The 18937-nt window shown below is 34.7% G+C and overlaps 1 protein-coding gene and 1 long non-coding RNA gene across 3 annotated transcripts in view; one reads left to right on the forward strand and one right to left on the reverse strand.

Moving 5' to 3' along the window:
• The window catches only part of LOC150002698 (uncharacterized), a 41972-nt gene extending 24615 nt beyond the window's left edge, over positions 1–17357 (forward strand). For both annotated transcript variants that reach the window (XR_016512720.1, XR_016512719.1), the window contains exon 3: positions 17324–17357. This is a non-coding gene — a long non-coding RNA (uncharacterized LOC150002698). The remainder of the gene's footprint in view (positions 1–17323) is intronic.
• LOC150002699 (desmoglein-1-like) overlaps positions 1–18937 on the reverse strand; it is a 42099-nt gene that overhangs the window by 7988 nt on the left and 15174 nt on the right. Inside the window, exons 6-13 of the mRNA XM_090285680.1 lie at positions 18330–18496; positions 17033–17167; positions 16542–16727; positions 14180–14439; positions 12632–12771; positions 8281–8544; positions 2563–2696; positions 2170–2230 (exon numbers count right to left, since the gene is read on the reverse strand). Coding sequence (XP_090141806.1) covers positions 2170–2230; positions 2563–2696; positions 8281–8544; positions 12632–12771; positions 14180–14439; positions 16542–16727; positions 17033–17167; positions 18330–18496 — 1347 coding nt within the window. The remainder of the gene's footprint in view (positions 1–2169; positions 2231–2562; positions 2697–8280; positions 8545–12631; positions 12772–14179; positions 14440–16541; positions 16728–17032; positions 17168–18329; positions 18497–18937) is intronic.

Raw genomic sequence — 18937 nt, forward strand, 5'->3', positions numbered from 1 at the left:
CCTGGTTTGGGGGGCCTGGTGTGGGGCTGGGACTCCTTGTTCCCAAGGTATCCCTCTCAAATTTTTATCCACCACATGTGGATTTGGGACCAGCCTATTCTTCATCTCTGCCCCTCCCATCAATCTAGATGTATACGGTTTCCTTAATTCCATAGTTGTCATACTTCCATTCAACTTGATTTCTGACAGTTCTGAGTGATTACTGTTCTATAATTTAGTTGTAATTTTGATGTTGTTGTGCAAGGAAGTGAGCCATGTTTACCTGTGCTGACATCTTGACTGGAAATCTGCCTATTTGTTTTTAATTTTTAAGGTTTCATGGACATTGACAACAATGTGATGATTGCACATGGGGAAGAACTATAAGGGGACTAAATGGTAACAACAACAACAACAACAAAACTAAATAAAAAACAAATTTAAAAAATTGTCTTTCAGTTACAGTTTACACTCAGTATTATTTTATATTAGTTTCAGGTTTAAATAGTATTGATTAAACCATCATATACTTTACAGTATTTCCCTTGAGAGTCCCAGTACCAGCTGGTACCATATACAGTTTTAATACTTTAAAGTAATAAAATTGGTGAAAGATATCCTAAATTCTAAAAGTTAAACAGTGTGAGAACAGCCTAATATATTAGAAGCACATAGTCTGTAGCAGAAGGCTCAGAAGTACGGCTTTCAGAGAAGAATCCATGGCTATGGTGAGGGGAACAGTTTGCATGGAATCTTGAAGAATCTGCACTTGGGTGTGAGGGGTGAGTAGAAGCCTCTCATTGTATTCTAGGTACGTGAGGAAAAGAGATGGCCTGGGCTATGAAAGTGCCATGGACAGGGAACTCTTGGCATGGGACAGGTGTCCTATGCTTTAATATTTAAAGATCTTGATTTTAGGGTCAGTGTGTTTTTCTTCTATTACTTTGGTGTCTCTCACTGTGCTTTCTTCAAGGTTTGGGTAAAGCTTTGAGACTTAAATGCATAAAGAAATCCTGGTGGATTTGTCAAGTCTTGAGAACTGATTGAATATCAATGAATAGCGAGGTATAAGATAATGAGATCTGCTCCTGAGTTGGGAGGATGTTGGTCTCATTAATAAAAATCGATACATCAGGAGGAGAAATAGTTTTAAAGACTAGCTTGTCCAGTTCTTTGAAAAAGGTTCAGTTCTACAAGTTACAAACATGTCTGTGCCTCTTACATTTTCAAGAGTTCAAAGACTGAGAGAAAAATAAGAGAATCAATACTATTTATTTACCTTGAAAAAAGGAAAGATGGAACAACTCTTTTTAAAGGTATGAAAAGTTTTTAAAGGTTAATTCTTCTTTTTATTAGAGTGGCAGTTATTCACTTACTGTGAAATTCTAATTTTCCCTGCTGTCTGCCTGTGAATTTGTCTAGAACCCTGTTGTAAGGTAAGTTGGGTAGATAGTTTGACCCACATGCAAGGAGAGACTTTATCACATGTACACATGTCAGATGAGAGCTTTAAAAGATTTTGATAGTGTTTCATCCCACTTATTTCATTTTGATAAATAGGATAAAGCTTTTTAGGTCCACATTTATGGTGATGCTGAGAATGGATGCAGTTTTTAATTTTGTCCTGATAGCAACTGAAGTCAGTGATTTTAAGCCATTCATAAATTGTGGAGGTTCTAGTATCAATAAATGAGCACAGATTTACTTTAATTCTAATCAGTATTTTTTGGAAGTAGATATCATCTCAATAAATAAACAGAGTTTAATTGGGTTGTATTTTAATTCTAATTAATATTTTTTCAGTAATTAAGATTTGCTCCATTGAACACCACCACCACCACCACCACCACCACTACCACCACCACCACCACCACCACCAACAACAACAACACTATTGACCTTTGGTTACAGTTTAGTTATCTTTCCTATTTATAGACATTCTATCAGGTCATCTCTGAAGTACTCTGATGATTGAGAATGAGTTAAAAAATTTAACATGTAAGAATAATACTTATTGTAGGTTTTTCCTTATTTAATTTGCCAATAGGTCATTTAAAAAGGAATAAAAAAAATAGAAGCACTTATGAAGGCAAAAAATATAATTGAGAAACAGTGAAGTATGACAAAGAAAACATAATTACTTTTGAGTCATTTAGTTATTGAAATTTAAAAAATAAAATAAAATTTTACCTGAAGTGTCAATACATTCAATCATATTTGCATTGTCTGTTACAGGGAAGGTGGTCAAATCCTAAAAGACAAGAAACAACATTTTCCCATTTGAAATTACTTTTCTATCTATAGTTATACATTGGGTTAGTCATCAAATTAGCTCATATTTTCTGAACAAATACTACTTAGGAACCTTTTGAAATCCATTTAAAACAGGAACCTCATTCAGAAAGCCTTCCCTGGTTACTTCCATCTAACTTTGATGTGCCTTTGATTTCTCTTCATTTTCCCCATCGGCTAGCCCAGAACAAAGAATAGCATAGACTGTGTGATCACCAACATCTTGTTTCAGGTGAACAAGACTGAGTTTAGGTGACAATCATAGGCCATTTCCTACACATGGGCACTTACCACGAGCTGAGTCTGTGGTCCTTCTACTGCCCAAGGATGAATTGCTCCATCTGCACATTCAGGGACAGGCTCAAAGCAAACTCCATCACTAGGGGCACCTCCACAATCACAACAGATCAACAAAAACGGAACCACTGATGGTGAGAGGATGGGAATGTTGAAATTAGCAGTGGGGCCACATTAAAACAAAACAATTTGCTTTTTGTTGTTAAATTTGAATCTGTAATATAACTCCATTTGATCCTAAAATTATCACGATGATTTCAGAAAATAATCTGCATAATGGTGAGATACAAAATCAATGTGAGCTTCAGAATAGTAGATTGCAATACATTTTGATTTGCTATATTGATTCAGATTACAAATAGTGTTATACTTTTAAAACAGATGAGTCTTTCCCCTGTCATTACTCAGGTAAATATTAGAGGAGAGAAAAAAGAAAGCTGGAAGGACCAGTCCATATGTTTGGTTTTTTGTGTTACCTCTTCCCTGTCTTTATTTTTCTCCTTTCACACATGCCAGCCTTTTTATTTCAAAGTAACATCTATTTCATGCTTCAAGCAATTATCCTCTATGATGTTATTATTTTCCCTTAGATATCTTTCCTTGAGATGATTCATGCACAAATAGAGAACATTACACTGCTTAACAATGTCTTTTTCTTTTAGTCAATTAGATTTTTCTTATCTGTATAAGTTTGTATCCCAGGGCTTTTTACATAATATGATCTTAAATAATTATTTGTAATAAATAGGTGTATGTAAGAAAGTATGTGTATATAAGGAAGGGAAAAAAAGCAAGCAAGGTAGCTAGGGAGAAACACAGTGAGGAGAGTAAGGGGCAGGGAAGTGCTGGGCAGGCCTGAGGTCCTGAGAAACAAGAGGACGTGTCTGTGCCCTCCTGGCTCCCTGCCTGCCACTACCCCATACCTGGGGGACAATGCGTTGTGCCCCAAATGTATTCATAGGAATAAGGTTTTAATGAAAAGCCGCCAGTGAGATTATAATGCCCAGAAAAGAGTACAACTCTGATGATAAGTGATGGCAGAGAGGTGACTGCAATCAACTCTGTGGTGCCCACTGACAGCTGACTCCAGGCTGCTGGGCCCTCCCCAGGCTTCCTGCTTAAAGGCCACAGGCTGGTGGGCAGCAGAGGTTGGCCTCAGACTCCCAGCAGTGCCTGCTGATTCTTCTGTTGGGATACAGGCATTCGTGCTTTAAAATGGAAAAGCACCTCACTAATTATCATTCACTGCAGACAGAAAGGTGAAAGTGCCACACATACCATCTCATGATTGCCCTTCTGAAACAGAAGTGACCTCAGCAGCTCTTTCAAGCTGGGGACCTGGGCTGAGCCTTGTGAAGGGACAGAGCTCACTGCCAGGCTGAGTTTCCTGCCTCGGAATCTGACTCCTTTAGGGGATTCCAATTCCAAGCTGAGTGACTTCAAACTACTGACTCTCTTCAGCCAAAGGAAAAGCTGTTATTCTCTTTACAGCCCCAAAACACATTCTTATATACCATTTTAAAAAGTTTTCTTAATCTGAGATTTCTACAGTGTGTCTCTGGGATAAAAACATGGGATACTCTGCCAGTATTATTTCCAGTTGTCACTCTTTTGTATACTCTGCTTTTTAAAATGTTCAAGGTTACTTCTGAGCCATAAATACATAATATGTTTAAAATGTGTGTGTAAAATGGCTTCTCTGTGGTGTTTAGGAAACTATGTTTGTTGTATGCAAATTATTGTTAATGTATTTAACTCAATGGAGTTAAGCCAGAAGGTATTATTATTATTAGTGTTCATTTTTCAGTGTAATAAATGATTTAAACATTCTATTTCTAAAAAGAGTGAGAGAGAGGGAAAAAGGAAAAAAGGAGAAAAATAATTCCATGTGTTTTGCTTTCTTGAAAATGTGCCAGGCTTAAAGATAGCTTTGAATCTAATGGTATTTGACTCTAAAGCTCATATTATTTATAATAATTTTATTAAGTGCATTACCCAAATGTAGTCACCACTATAAAAAGCAAACTCAAAGTTAACATTATATATATTTTTGCAGCAGATACAATCAACACCTGGTAAATTTTTAATTTGAAAAGCATTTAATTTCAAAGTTTTAAAATTTTGACTGATAATTAATTTGTTAAAAAATGGGAAATCAGGGAATTATGTCTTCTCATATATATATATATATATTTTAAAAGGTTTTTACTATTTATTTTTATAGAGAGGGGGAACAAAAGAGAAAGAGAGAGAAACGTGTGAGAGAAACATGGGAGAAACATGAATCAGTTGTCACTCATACACCCCCAACTGGGAACCTGACCTGCAACCTAGGCGTGTGCCTTGACCAAGAATCAAACTTGCAACCTTCCAGTTCACAGGCTAGTACTCAATCCACTGACTCATACCAGCCAAGGCTTTTCATATATATTTTGTTACATTCTTCAAATTTGCTAGCATTTTCTTGCCTTGGTTTATTTTGGTAAGAATTACTTTTTAAACCTTGTTGTCCTTGAACGTACAAAATTTTTTGTTCTTTTGAAATATTTTTTCACTTATGGAAAAATATTTTCAACTCTAACTTGAGCTATCAGCATGTCCAGAGTCTTTGTGATTTAGACGGCTTCAATTTTGATCAAAAATTTTGAAATGTGAATGTTATTTAAAATAGGAGAAAATCCAGTTTACTAATAAATTTAGTGTGAACTATGATATAGCTTTTTATGTAATAAAAGAAATAAAGATTAAAAAAATATTTCAGACTTCTGACCAAGATGGAGGCATAGACAGACATGCTGCATCTCCCTCCACAACTAAGAAGGAATACAACTACCTCAAAACTAGAAACAACCGAAGTTCCAGAAAATCAAAGTGCATAGAAGTCCAGCAAACAAAGATATAAAGAAGAAATACTCATCCAGACAGGTAGAAGGGGCAGAGCCAGGGCAGAGAGGACACAGTGTGGTGGCTGCAGCAGGGGCAGCAACAGCTGCAGCGGTGTGGTGGTGGCAGCAGTGGCAGCAGCAGGCCAGCAGAAAGCACAGTCGCACATTTTAAAAAGTCAGGAGTGACACCCGGGGAGCATTCTCAGCTCCTCACCGGACCTCGCAGCTCATGGTCCCAGCACCGGGGAAAATTAAGCCTCATTGCTTCTGACTGTGCAGACCAGTGGGGTTTGGGGCAGAGGCAGAAACTGACTCTCAGCAGAGTCTGCTCTTTTAAAGGGCCCCCACGGTCCTAGAATGTCCGCTAACCCATCCATTCTAGGAACTATGGTCAGGGCAGCAGTTAGAGGAGTGCCAGTCTGGTGCAGAAATGGGAGAGGTGCCTGGAAAAGGGGTGAGTGCTGGGAAGGCAGCATTGTTTCCTCTTGGACCCCTCCCCCACATACAGTGCCACAACATGGTGAAACAGGTCGCCCTGTACTGACGAATCCCTAAAGCTCCACCCCTTACAACGTAACAGGAACGACAGCTCTACCTGGGATGCGGAAGCAACAAACATAGGAGCCTGTCAGAATGAGGAGACAGAGAAGTATGGCCCAAAAGGGGGAACAGATCAAGGTTCCAGTGGGAGAGCTAAGTGACGAGGAGATAGCCAACCTAACAGATGAGTAGATAGACAACCTAACAGATGTAGAATTCAAAACACTGGTGATAAAGATGCTCACAGGCTTGACAGATATGCTTGAGTATGGCAAACACATAAGAGAAGTGAAGGCTATGCTAAGTGAAATGAAGGAAAACCCACACAAAACCAATGGTAAACGGAATGAAACTGGGGTTCAAATCAATGATTTGGAACCAAAGGAAGAAAAAAACAGTCAACCAGTGCAGAATGAGGAAGCAAGAATTGAAAAAAATGAGGAAAATTTCCCAAATTTTGTGAAAGAGATGGACAGACATGTCCGGGAAGCACGAAGGGTCCCAGGTGAGCTGGACCCAGAGGGGACCACACCAGGATGCATCATGACTGAGATGCCAAAGATGAAAGATAAAGAGAGAGTCCTGGGTACAGCAAGAGAGAGGCGGAGAGTTGCTTTCAGGGGTTGCCTATAGGACTATGAGCTGATTTCTCAGAGGACACTTTGCAGGCAGGAAGGGACTGGCAAGAAGTATTCAATGTAATGAAAGGCAACCTGCAACCAAGATTACTCTATCCAGCAAGGCTATCATTTGGAATGGAAGGGCAGATGAAGTGCTTCCCAGACAAGGTAAAGCTAAAGGAGCTTATCATCACCAAGCCATTATTATATGAAATGTCAAAGGGACTTACTTAAGAAAAAGAAGATCAAAACTATGAACACTAAAATGACAACAAACTCACAACTATCAACAACTGAATCTAAAAAATAAAAACAACCCAACTAAGCAAACCAGAATAGGAATAGAATCATAGGTATGGGGATCATTTGGAGGGTCATCAGCTGAGAGGGGGGAAGGGGAGAAATGGGCATATGGTGCAGGGATTAAGAAGCATAATTAGTTGGTACAAAATAGACAGGGGGAAGTTAAGAATAATATAAGAAAGAGTAAAGGCAAAGAACTTATATGCATGACCCATGGACATGAACTAAGGGGGATGGGATTGCTGGAGGGAAGGGGGGTACTGAACAGAGGAGAGCAAAGGGGGAAAAAATTGGAACTACTGTAACAACATAATCAATAAAATATACTTAAAATTATTTCACATGTGAACTGCCTGATTTCATATTTATGTGTGTATACAGTTTTAATTAAATAATGCCATAGGTGTCCTCTGACACCTAGCTTTTATGATTCTCTACTAGAAAAAGGGCAATGTTTACATTAATTTAATGGTAATGTATGGATATCAACCTACTTATTTCTGAACCCCCCTCCTCATTCCTCAGAGACTGTAGGATCTAGCTCATCTCCACTTTAATATCTATCATCACCCAAGGCAATGTTGGACACCATTTAGAGAGTCCATTGGATATTATGCCCTCATAGCTAGGTGCTTGACTAGGTCTGTCTAGTGACTATAAATGTTTTTATGTGTGGTACTTCTTTTTCATCATCAAAGCAATGTTGTGTGGTAACAGATGACAAAAGCAAGGCTCAGCAAGTTGGAGACCCTTTGAAGGACTGTGACAATTACAATTGGGAGCTAAAGTTTAACACTACATCTATTTTACTCTTCCTTCCATTAAGTCTTAGAAAGCATGAAATCCCTTTAGGGTCTGGCGCCTGCCTATCTTTGTAGTCTCAACAGTCACCATGCAGTCCTGTTCATCCTTTATTTTTCCTTTATTGGAGTCCTTTATTTCAGTAACTAGCACACTCATTATTTGGGGGGTTTGCACTTAGATTTCTTTTCTCTCTGTATTGTGTCTCCTTTTTCTTGTTTATCAGGCTAGTTCTGTTAAAACCCAAATGAGAATTTACTTTTTCTATGTAGGCTTTCCTGACTGTTTCAATCAATTGTTTCTCATTGTCTTCTTCACTCAAATAGCAATTTGACTTGCATATTATGGGACTTCCCATTACACAGAGATTGAATGCTAGTAAGTTTTTATCTCCCATGGTCAAGCAGTTAGATTTATTAATCTTATCAATCCATCACCAAATGTAGAAATATCTTGATAATTAACAAAATAAGAGTTTGTAAAATACATTATAAGATAGTCAAAAAACTTCTCATAATTTTTTGGAGGGGGGACAGATAAAATTGAACTATTAAAGTACTTACATCCTAGGACCAAGAATCCCATGATGAGCAGTCCAATGCCAGCAGGACCAAAATGTACATTATCTGGGAAAAGGGGTACTGCAATAGGATCTTTTGGAATACTTGTTACATCATAGTCACTGCCATCTGTCTTCTCACGATCTCCAAAATTAGTAGTTTCACCTTCATATGTGGGGGTAACTCTTGTAGTAGTTTCAGACTCACCCCAGCCATTACCTTCTAGGTTGATATTAATTGTACCAGTACAAGTTCTCTGAAGATTGTCTGAAACAAGGTTCAAAAATGGAAGAAATATTTTATACACTTAGTGTAATAATTGTTGGACAATACAAAACTATTTTATTTTTGCATCAATACTTATTTCAATGTCTTTATTTCCATCCAATCAGTAACTTCCCAAAATGTTCCTTGTTCATGACTCAGTTTTAAATCAAACTGTTATGACTATTAGTGATCCTTAAAAAATGATATCAGAGAAGCATAAACTGTAAACCCCACAGTATGTAATTATTTTCCAATGATGGGTTATAAGCCACAGTGGAGACACTTCTAGACTATATTTTTGCACATTTCTTATATTAGAGCTTGATGTTTTTTGTCGTTGTTTTACTGTCTTTCTTCTTCAATTACATTTGTTCTTTTATGAACTGACACAATGAACGGATTTTGAGCAGGTTGGTAAGTCATTTCTACAAACATTTCCTAGTGACAAAGCAGCATGTTCCCAAACTCACAATCAACAGGAGAGGGAACTGGCACTATTGGAGATGGGAGCCAATTTTCTTTTCAATTAGAAGATGAAACACTTTGTTTCACAAGCAGATATTCCAAATTTCTTTCTTGTCCTTCAAAGTTTCAGTAAGGCATTGTGTTCCTTGACTGAACACAAGGGTAAGGACATTGGTTATTTGTTTCAACTTAATTGCTCCATGCTTGCAGTTTATATATTTCAGCCAACCAACCAACCAAACAACTAATCAAGCAGGCAATCCGTGTTTCAGAACAGTGGACTGATTTTGAGTGCAGGTGATACAAAAGGCAGTACATCAAAATACATCTACAATTAGATCAGCAGGCACATGGGGCTGAAGCAGAGCTGTAGTAATGACTGCAAAAGGGTGCAAGGGAACTCTGTGGTGATGAATATGTTCTAGATTTTGTTTGTGGCAAGGTATAATATATTTGGATGTATACATCTGCCAATACTCATCAAGCTGTACACTTTAAAAAAGTGTATTTATTAAATGTAAATTATACTTGAATAAAATACATTTGAATCTATATTTGTGTCCTTTTCTTGTAATAAAACTGGATCATTAAATGCTATCAGAATGATTCATATATTTATTCTGTAAAAATTTAACCAAAAATAGTATATGTGAAAAGTGATAAAAAAGATCATTTTAAATGAGAAAAGTGCTCAGATCAAAATTAAAAACACATTGCTTCATTCATTTCATTTACCTTTGATTTAAAGAGTCATTCATATTTCACACCTATTTAAATGAATGAAAACTACTTGTATTTGTATTTTGTATGTAGTTGCTCTAACTATTCTCTCCTATGCTATCTTAAAAGAGATTTACTCATCACATTTGCACTACTTGTTTTCTGTAGGACTTGAAGGTGAAAATTCATAATTAGGAACTGCTTACTGCAGAAAAACCACATTACTGGAAGTTCCAGGTGTGATGTTTTTTACCCTGTAGAGATATGATTTCCAAAGATTAGCATCTACAATAGAAAACCATTTCTTCAACATGTGCTACTAGGCCAGACTTCAGTGGTCATAATAATTCTTGCTGCAGTGTAGGGATGATGCTGATAGAACATCATCCTCTTCTCTAGCCCATCTGCAATTATTTACAGGCAGTTACCACTGAAGCAATTTTTAAAAATTCTATAATAACCATTTTTTGGCTATCTAATGCCCCAACTTTATTGAGATACTATAATTGACATATAACATCATGTAAATTTAAGGGGTACAATGTGCTGATTTGATATGCTTTTATATTACAATATGATTGCCATAACAGTGTAAGTTAACATTTCCATCATATCACAAGGTTACTATTTCTTTTTCTGTGGTGAGAAAATTTGAGATTTACTCTTTCAAGTATATAGTACAGTACTGTTATTTATAAATCATGATGCTGTACATTAGATCTGCAGAAAATATTTATTTAGTAATTGGAGGCTTATAGTTTTTTACCATCTCCCCATTTCCCACATTCACCAGTCTTTTTTCCTGCTATCTTACATGCTTTTAAACCATGTAGATTGTTTTTAATATTTTGAACACTTAATCTTTTAAATATTTTGCAACCCATATTTATGAAGCAAAGTTTGCTGCAAAAGTAATTGGAGCATATATTTTTATGAAAGAAAATGTGATTTAATATTCAATTTATATATATGCCACACTACTTTTGTCTATAAATTCAGATCATCTAAAGCTAATTCCATCCAACTGCAAGGGAAGAGAAGTGGCGATATTAATGTGCCTACTGAGGTACTTTACATGTACATAGCATATATTCTCAACAGTATTTGAAATATTGCAATCAGCTTTATTATTAGTTATTACTAGTAACGCTATTGGAATATTTCTTTACATTATAAGTAGTTGGATACTGCAGATAATTTGAAAAGTATAGAATTATATAAAGAAGCAAAAGGAAATAAAGACAAAAATAGACCCGTAGTAGCACTGCCCAAGGACAACCTGTGTTAATTATAATGCCTAAAATTTGCAAATTATTTAAGTTTCATTGATAACTCATATGGCTCATTCCATTTTAATTTTTTACTTTGCATTGTAATAATTCTTCCACATTAAAAAAACATTTTGTCAAAATAGTTTCTGATGTCTATATAATTTCATATAAAGTGGATGGTGCTTTATCTACCCAGTTACCTATTATTAATATTGCTCTTAATATTTAATTATCATATATAATTCTATAAGTAGTATTCATGTGTATTTAGTCTTTTATATTTAGGGATTTTCCTAAGATTATTGAAATTTGGTAAAATAAAGGAATGATGTTGCATGACATGACTGTTTTAATATCTATTATATAAATGTGAGCTCTGTTGACAGCCTTTGTCCATTGATGTAACCCTAGAACCTGGCAAATGACTGACATTTGGCTCATATTCAATATATAGTTGCTGAGTAAATGAATAAAGGTATCCCTGAAAGTACATAACAGAGACAAGTTTAAATCCAGTCCATGATATCAAAGCCCATGCCTTTCATCTCAGCTCTGCTGATTCTAATGTTCTTGTTTTGTTGTTATTTTTTATCATTATCATCACATGTAATATTTATCCCCAGAAGGTTGTACTTTTTGATGAGAAAAGACACCTTTTCTCCCTGCCATAAGCCTAAAAATTTTGTAAGCTAAGTTCCAATTTTCCCTTCATGTCTCCAGTTAAGCTTGATGTTGGATGTAAGAAAAGGAGTAAACTGGTAATTACTTATGCCGATTTCAGTATTGAATAAGCTTTATTGCTCAATGGAGTCACATTTCTATTTGTAATATATAGTTTTAAAATTACATTTATTTTGACTCCTTGTAGAAAAATTATTGCAATTTGGTATGAATTCTGAATTGTTGAATGATGTTAAAGAAATGCTATTTTATTTCCATTAATCGATAAAGCAAGTGGAAATTGTCAACCCCTTTATAGGATGACTGAAAAAGGAAAATAGAGGGAGAAAGAAGAGAGAAAGAGCAACTGAAGTGGCAAGTATTGCTTTCTAGAATTACCCTCAGGAACTTTACTCCTTAGTGACCAGCTTATTTAATTTTATTGGTTTTGAAAAATAATATAAGCATGCTACTTCCAAAATGTTTACACAAAGTTTTACATCAACTTTCTAAAGATTATGTAAAGTTAAGTTAACTTTGATTCTGACCTATTTGGAAATAAATTTACAATACATACAATTTAAGTTTTTCTATTATTTAAATTAATGACTGACATTTATTGAAAGTCTAAGTGCTTTACATGTAGTAACCCCTTAAATCCATATCGAAGACTGAGAGATAAATGGGTTAAATAACTTCTCTAAATCCCATATCTAGTACGTGAAGGTAAAAGACACCAATCCAGTCTCACTCCAGAGCTCATGGTCTCATCCACTAAATTATACTGCCTTTCATATCATAAAGATTTGGTTCTATATTACCCAGTATAATACATTTTGTTGGAAAAAGAATTACTTCAAAATACAGTGATTAAAATTTTAATTTCTGAATATATATATATATATATATATATATATATATATAATCTTCCTCTAGAAGGAATAAAATAAATGAATCAATTGACCTCTTACCATCTATAGAAAGAATTGTTCCTTGGTATTTTCCATTAAGCGTATTAACCATATCCTGGGTAACTTTATTTTTCAAAGTAATTATGCCTGTTCTTGAGTCAACAGCGAGCAGGTCAGCTGGATTATTTCCCATTACATATCTGTATTTAAAATTTAACAGTATAAATTAATTTCAACTCTTTAAAAGATGGAAGAGAGAGAGAGAGAGAAAGAGAAAGAGAGAGATAGATAATTTTATTTATAAAACATCTTTCCAGTCAGTAAGTCAGTAGTCATAACCCCTGGATATTCTTTTCAGTAATTACAGACAATGTTTTTCAGGACAGTTACCAGTAATTGAGGACACTCATAAATAGATAAAGATGTAAATTTAAGAAAACAGTTTTCTGAAGCAGCTATTTCTGATGGAATTTCTCTTACGCCCACTTGGATGTGGAAAATTTTCTTTGATGCTTACAATCTCATTTCCATTTGATTTTGGTAGCATCAGAACTACCCTGGAAGCCCCAGATCCTAGGACCTCCTGAGCTTATGAATAATTCTAAATTATTCTCTTACCAAAGAAGTTATTAGCTTTGCCATCATCCCCTCCCTATTTCTACTCCCCCTCTCCATATACACAGTGACTTCACAGGGTTTGTTTAAATTTCAAACTTTTCCTTGTGTATCTATCCTATTTTTATTCTTTCTCTCTCATTCTCATCTTTCAATTCAATGTCTTTTTTTCCTTGTTTACAATTGTTAAAACAAATACTGGTTTAGTAACTCTGTCTCAGGCATTGAGTTAAACATAGGGAATAGGACTTTAAGAGGACACAGGGATGAGAGGAAGGAGTTATCTGCCCTCAGTGAACACGCACCCACCGGGTACGAGAGAGTTTATCAGCAATCGTGGCACAGTGTGATAAGAGCTATAACAGAAATACATAGTGTAAGAAGAATACAGAGAAAGAACTTTTAAAACTCATATGTGAAGTCTTTCCCCCACTGTCATTCTTGATCACAAGCACACGTGTAAAACACATGTGCACATGTACACAAAAAAACTTTTAAAAGATGAATTAGACATATTTGGACATAGAGAGTTAAAAAAACATAGCATGACTTCCCTTAATCTAATTTTTCATACAAAATTTTTATATGTCAATACTAACTAAGTGCTGATTAAAGTAACAGGAGTAACTAAATCTAATGGATTTCAATCTGGACAAATTTGCAATAGAAAAATCAGTCTATAAAATCTTCCAGGATAAATAATTTTGATATGTAGTAATCAGATAATTGGTCAATAAAATATATAAACACAGGAATAGCAAACTTAAATGATACAATATTTCCACAATTTACGTCTGATACTTTCACTTGTTACATTTTGCACAAATTTTTATATTTTCTTAAACACTTTAAATTAAGTAATAATTCAGTAGTTAGTACTTTTTATGGTCTCAAAGTAATGAAAATATTTAAATTCATACTTAACATTTCTAAAAAGAACATATGCACTTAATTCAATATGTGTAAAAATTAGTTGGAAAACATCAGCCTTACCTAACAGTTGTTGAAGCTCGACCAGTGTCCAAGTCTGTAGCTATAAAATCTCCCACTTGATAATTTTGTCCCATCTTACTATTTACTACAAATGTCTTTGAACCTGGACGGAATATTGGGCCTTCAATTACATTTAACACAGTCACAGAGATTGCAGTTGCTGTGAGTTTATACTGAGACATAATTGAATGATGAAATTCAGCTTTATTTCTAACACCGATACTAAGCTGCAGATTCTGCATAGCTTCATAATCTAGGGGCTAGAAAATACAGAGGGAAATAGTTTTACTATAAGGAGAAAAAATTCTAGAAGTAAAAGAAATCCTTTTATAATAGGCAAAGAAATCCTTATGCTTCTTTCTTTAATTAAAGATACATATAAACATACAATGTATTCTTACTTTATCTTTAGTTCAGTACAAACATAAAAAATATATATAGTAAGAAAAAGATTCAATTGTCTTAGATTCTTTGCGGCGAAAATTGACAATATGTGACATCAGTACTAATTGTCCACCAAATTTAAATTTTAAATTAATATAAATGGTCAAATCCCTGCATTTTGTAGTGCAAAGATAGTTTATGTTAGTTTGTATCATTTCATGTTTTTCAGAAAGTATTCAATATATATACAAAGTATGGGAGGATATATTATATGTTCCATCATTTGGTTTATCCATAAAGAACTACTTAGAAGAATTTTACTTCTAAAATAAATGTGATTTCTTTCAATAGGTCAGGTACTAGAATGTAGCATATAAATAATAAGAAGAAATTCTTATATTTTCAACATATTCTGAAAAAATTATTTTATTTTATGAAATAATCAAGTAGTCATTTTCATTACAAAAAATGTTGTCAGTATTCACTACTCATAAAATCCTCAAATTATCCATTATGTCAGATATATTTTTCTAATTTTTCACATGAGAATAACTTAGATGACCATTTATTCACACACTGAACTCTTCACTTAGCTAAAATTTTTGTCTTTGCTCTAATATTGGCTATATTTGCAATTCCAAGAATAACTATAAAATCATCTAACATATACATTACACAGTAACACAAATATATATTATATATAGTATGTAGTCATAAAAAGGAAATAATATATGATATCATATCTGGGAGAAAAATAAAAATCATTCCCATTTTACAAATAGAGGATTTAAAAATATTAATTTTTAAAAATATTATAGAAGTTTTGTGTAAACTAGTTTAAGACTCAGTTCCCCCAGCATGGAATCCCAGGTAGTATGGTGGACAAAATATGGACCTGATAGCTGGAGAGACATAGGTGAAAGTCAGCTGTACCACTTATTAGTTATGGAACTTAAGCAGGTTATGTACTCTCTCTGAACCTCAATCATTTGTCTGTAACATGGGCATGTAACTGTTGCAGGGAGGCTGTGAGGAATAGCCTAAAGCCTCTGCACACGGCCTCACTGAACAGAAGCTGTAGACATGGTGATGCTTTGTGAAGACATGAAACAAATGATCACACATTCCTGTGAGGACAGAATTCCTTAGCAGTCTATTTCCCATGACTATTCTAAAGAACAAAAGAGTGAAAAAGGAACTATGTTTTACTATGAAGAATCCACATTACACACATCATATACAGTCCATGTACAGCTTTACAAATATTAAACATAGACTCGATAGGTCTTATAGCACAGGGTGAAACTTTCACTATCAGTTCCATAGAAGTCAGACATCCCCTCTTCCCCCATATCCCAGAGGAAATTCTACTGCAGGTGAATTTGGTGGGTCATTAACATAAGGGGACACAGGAAAACTCCAGTGACTTGCACCAAATCTCTAGTATATTTATGTCATAATAAACTTTGGTCAGCAGCCACACTGATATCGGAATGTGATTCTACAATTACAGCTATTTAATATTAATTTCATAAAAAGACATTGGAGGAAAAAAGAACTTTCAATTTATGAGATGAATATTCTTAGTGCATAATAATTTTTGTATAATGTTGACATGGACACATTTTATTAAAGGCTATGTTAAATATGATTTAAAAATATTTTCTAAATATTGTAAACCAAAACCTTAATGATTGATCATATTTTCTTGTAAGCATAAAATAAGTTTCATGTTTGAAAATTCTTTCAATTCATATGATCTATAAGGGAGTACTATACTGATAGAAGTTATTGAGTTAAAATTCAATACCTGTTTTCATGAAATTACAGAAGCAGAAAACCCTCTATGTAAAAGCTCTATTTCTTTACATAGAACTTTTTAAAACACTCAAGTTTGTTAAATCTTAATACTTTATTTTAAGATTAACATTTGGAAAAAGACAAGGAGAACAAAATATTTAGGATAATTATACCATACCTTAATAACTTTTAAAATTCCCACATTTGTTCTTTCATTCATTTCTATGTCAAACCAATTGCCCTCATTTCCAGAGATAAAGAAAATTACTGCCATCCAGTTAGCTGAGTACTCCTCATCCAAATCAATAACTCTAATTTGGAGCACATCTGAATACAGAGCATTTTCGTCGATCCTTATGGAAAACTGAAACAGATAGTAAAAAAGAAGAAACAACAACACAAACTATGTGAGTGAGAGAACTATACTAAACTGATACTAAATGTTTGTAGTTACTCATTATTTAAAAAAGGGATCTGTGTTTATAGTGAGATTCTTCATTGTTCAAATAGTTGTCCCTGTGCATTGTATAAACAATCATATACAAAGTACAGATCTGCATTTGAGTTGTAGGTGAATAAGGATAACATACACATCTGTAAATAGAATTGCTCAAACAAATGTTAGAATGTATGAGTTAAAAAATATTAATTTCAAAGACAAATACTTACAGTGGGCTGTTCCAAGTACGGAATGTTATCGTTGACATCGAGGATTTTTATGCTGCATTCACACTCTGCTGACAGACCATCTGACCCGCCATCTCGGTCTGAGCCTCTCACCGCAAGCGAATATTGGCCATATTGCTAAAATACACATTACAAACAACATCTCAGATGACAGAGGCAGTCCTTTGTCTGTCTCATGCGAAGTTCTTTTAAAATGTTGGCTCACTTTTGTCATCTAGTGGTTATGGTTTTAATGATGCCTTTTAACCCTGTTGCCAATTCTGTTGCCCCCAGAACACAACAAGGACACCAGCCTGTTAAACCAAGCATGCCGTTGTCCGGGGACAGCCAACTGACCTGGAGTCTGCACGAGCCTTCCCCATGTGGGCAGGCCACCCTCCCCTCCACACCCCCACTCTTATTAGGGATTTCTGGACCCAAAGGTAGGTAGGAGGGTGACCATGTCCAGCTTAAAGAAGCTAGAGGAGCTCGAGTTGGGGGAAGTGTTACAGAGTGGGATCCACCCCCAAAATAAGTAATTAATTAATTTAAAAAATGTTGGCTCAAAGTTACATAAATCTATGGTGGTGATACAGGAAACAGATTATTGAAAATTCACAAATCTCACATGAAACAGTTTGAAAGTTGCCACTTCTAGTTCCAAAAATATTTATCCAGCTTCATTAAAAAAAAAACAACAACATTTCTAAAAGGTCTCATGATAGAAACCATGTAATGCTGATTCTAATTTGATAACAATCACTAATTGTTTTCTTCTTTGTAAATGAAGACATTGATCTGCATATTGTTTGATTGTTATCCATCATTCTGTTTTTGTGATTCATTTCCCAAGGTAATGAATGGGCTGTCCGTAGATGAGACACAGAAACCAAAGAAGATTTTTGTTGTCAAAGCAGCTTAAGATACGCTGAGTTAAAGAAAGATAAACAAGTTGCCTGGCCTGTAAAATTCTTGGTGCCTTGACCGTGTTTGTGCGTTGTGACTCTCCAAGATGGGGGATATAATAGCAAAATACTGAATGCATATTTTATGTACTCTCAAAATATAGTTTACTTAATTTGAGGCCAATCCTAAGTAAGATTAAATGAAAAAAAATGATAGTATAAAATGTATGTGAGGAATCCCCATGTTTTCATTTTAAAGGTATTTTTATGTCATTTCCATAACATTAGGTGATCAAAAAATTTAAATATAGTTTACTTTTCTTCTTTCTTAGGTACCGTTGCTTTCAGAGTCAGTTCCTATAAACTAACAACTCATTTGAAGAAAAAGAAATTACCTCTCTGTCTAGAAAACTGTTCATTGTTCGAACTTCTCCAGTGTATCTGTTGATAATAAACATGGGTGAATCAGAGGGTTCCTGGCTTATGATCTTGAAGGCTATTTTTGAATTCAAATTATTGGGTTCATCTGCATCAGTAGCATTGAGTCTCATCACCAGTGTATCTAAAAATCAAGGAAAAGTGATTGCAAGTGGACAGTTTGCATTTTTGTTACAGTATAGTATATTACATTTCCAACAAGAGGTTAGGATTACTTCATTCATATAATGTGGATGCTACCATTTTTCCTACCTACTTCTTCAACGTATTCACATATTAGCTCCTTTCTATACCTTTGCATTAACAAGGGACTACATTTTACCAAGAACCTAGGTATTGCTGATAGTTAGAAAACAAATAAATGTTTTATTCTGCCTTTCAATTTCTTATTCTAATATAACGCTTTTTTTAAAGGCTGCTTTAGTGAAATAAAATGATATTAAGGCCAGACCAATAGTTTCTCTACTTCATAGCAGTTTCTAGCACTTTCTCGATATATGACCTTGGCCTCAGTTTCCACATCTGTAAATGGGGATGATAATGGCACCATCCTCTTTGAGTTCAT

Source organism: Furipterus horrens, unplaced genomic scaffold, assembly GCF_987537825.1.
Source record: "Furipterus horrens unplaced genomic scaffold, mFurHor1.1.pri manual_scaffold_8, whole genome shotgun sequence".
Lineage (NCBI taxonomy): Eukaryota > Metazoa > Chordata > Mammalia > Chiroptera > Furipteridae > Furipterus > Furipterus horrens.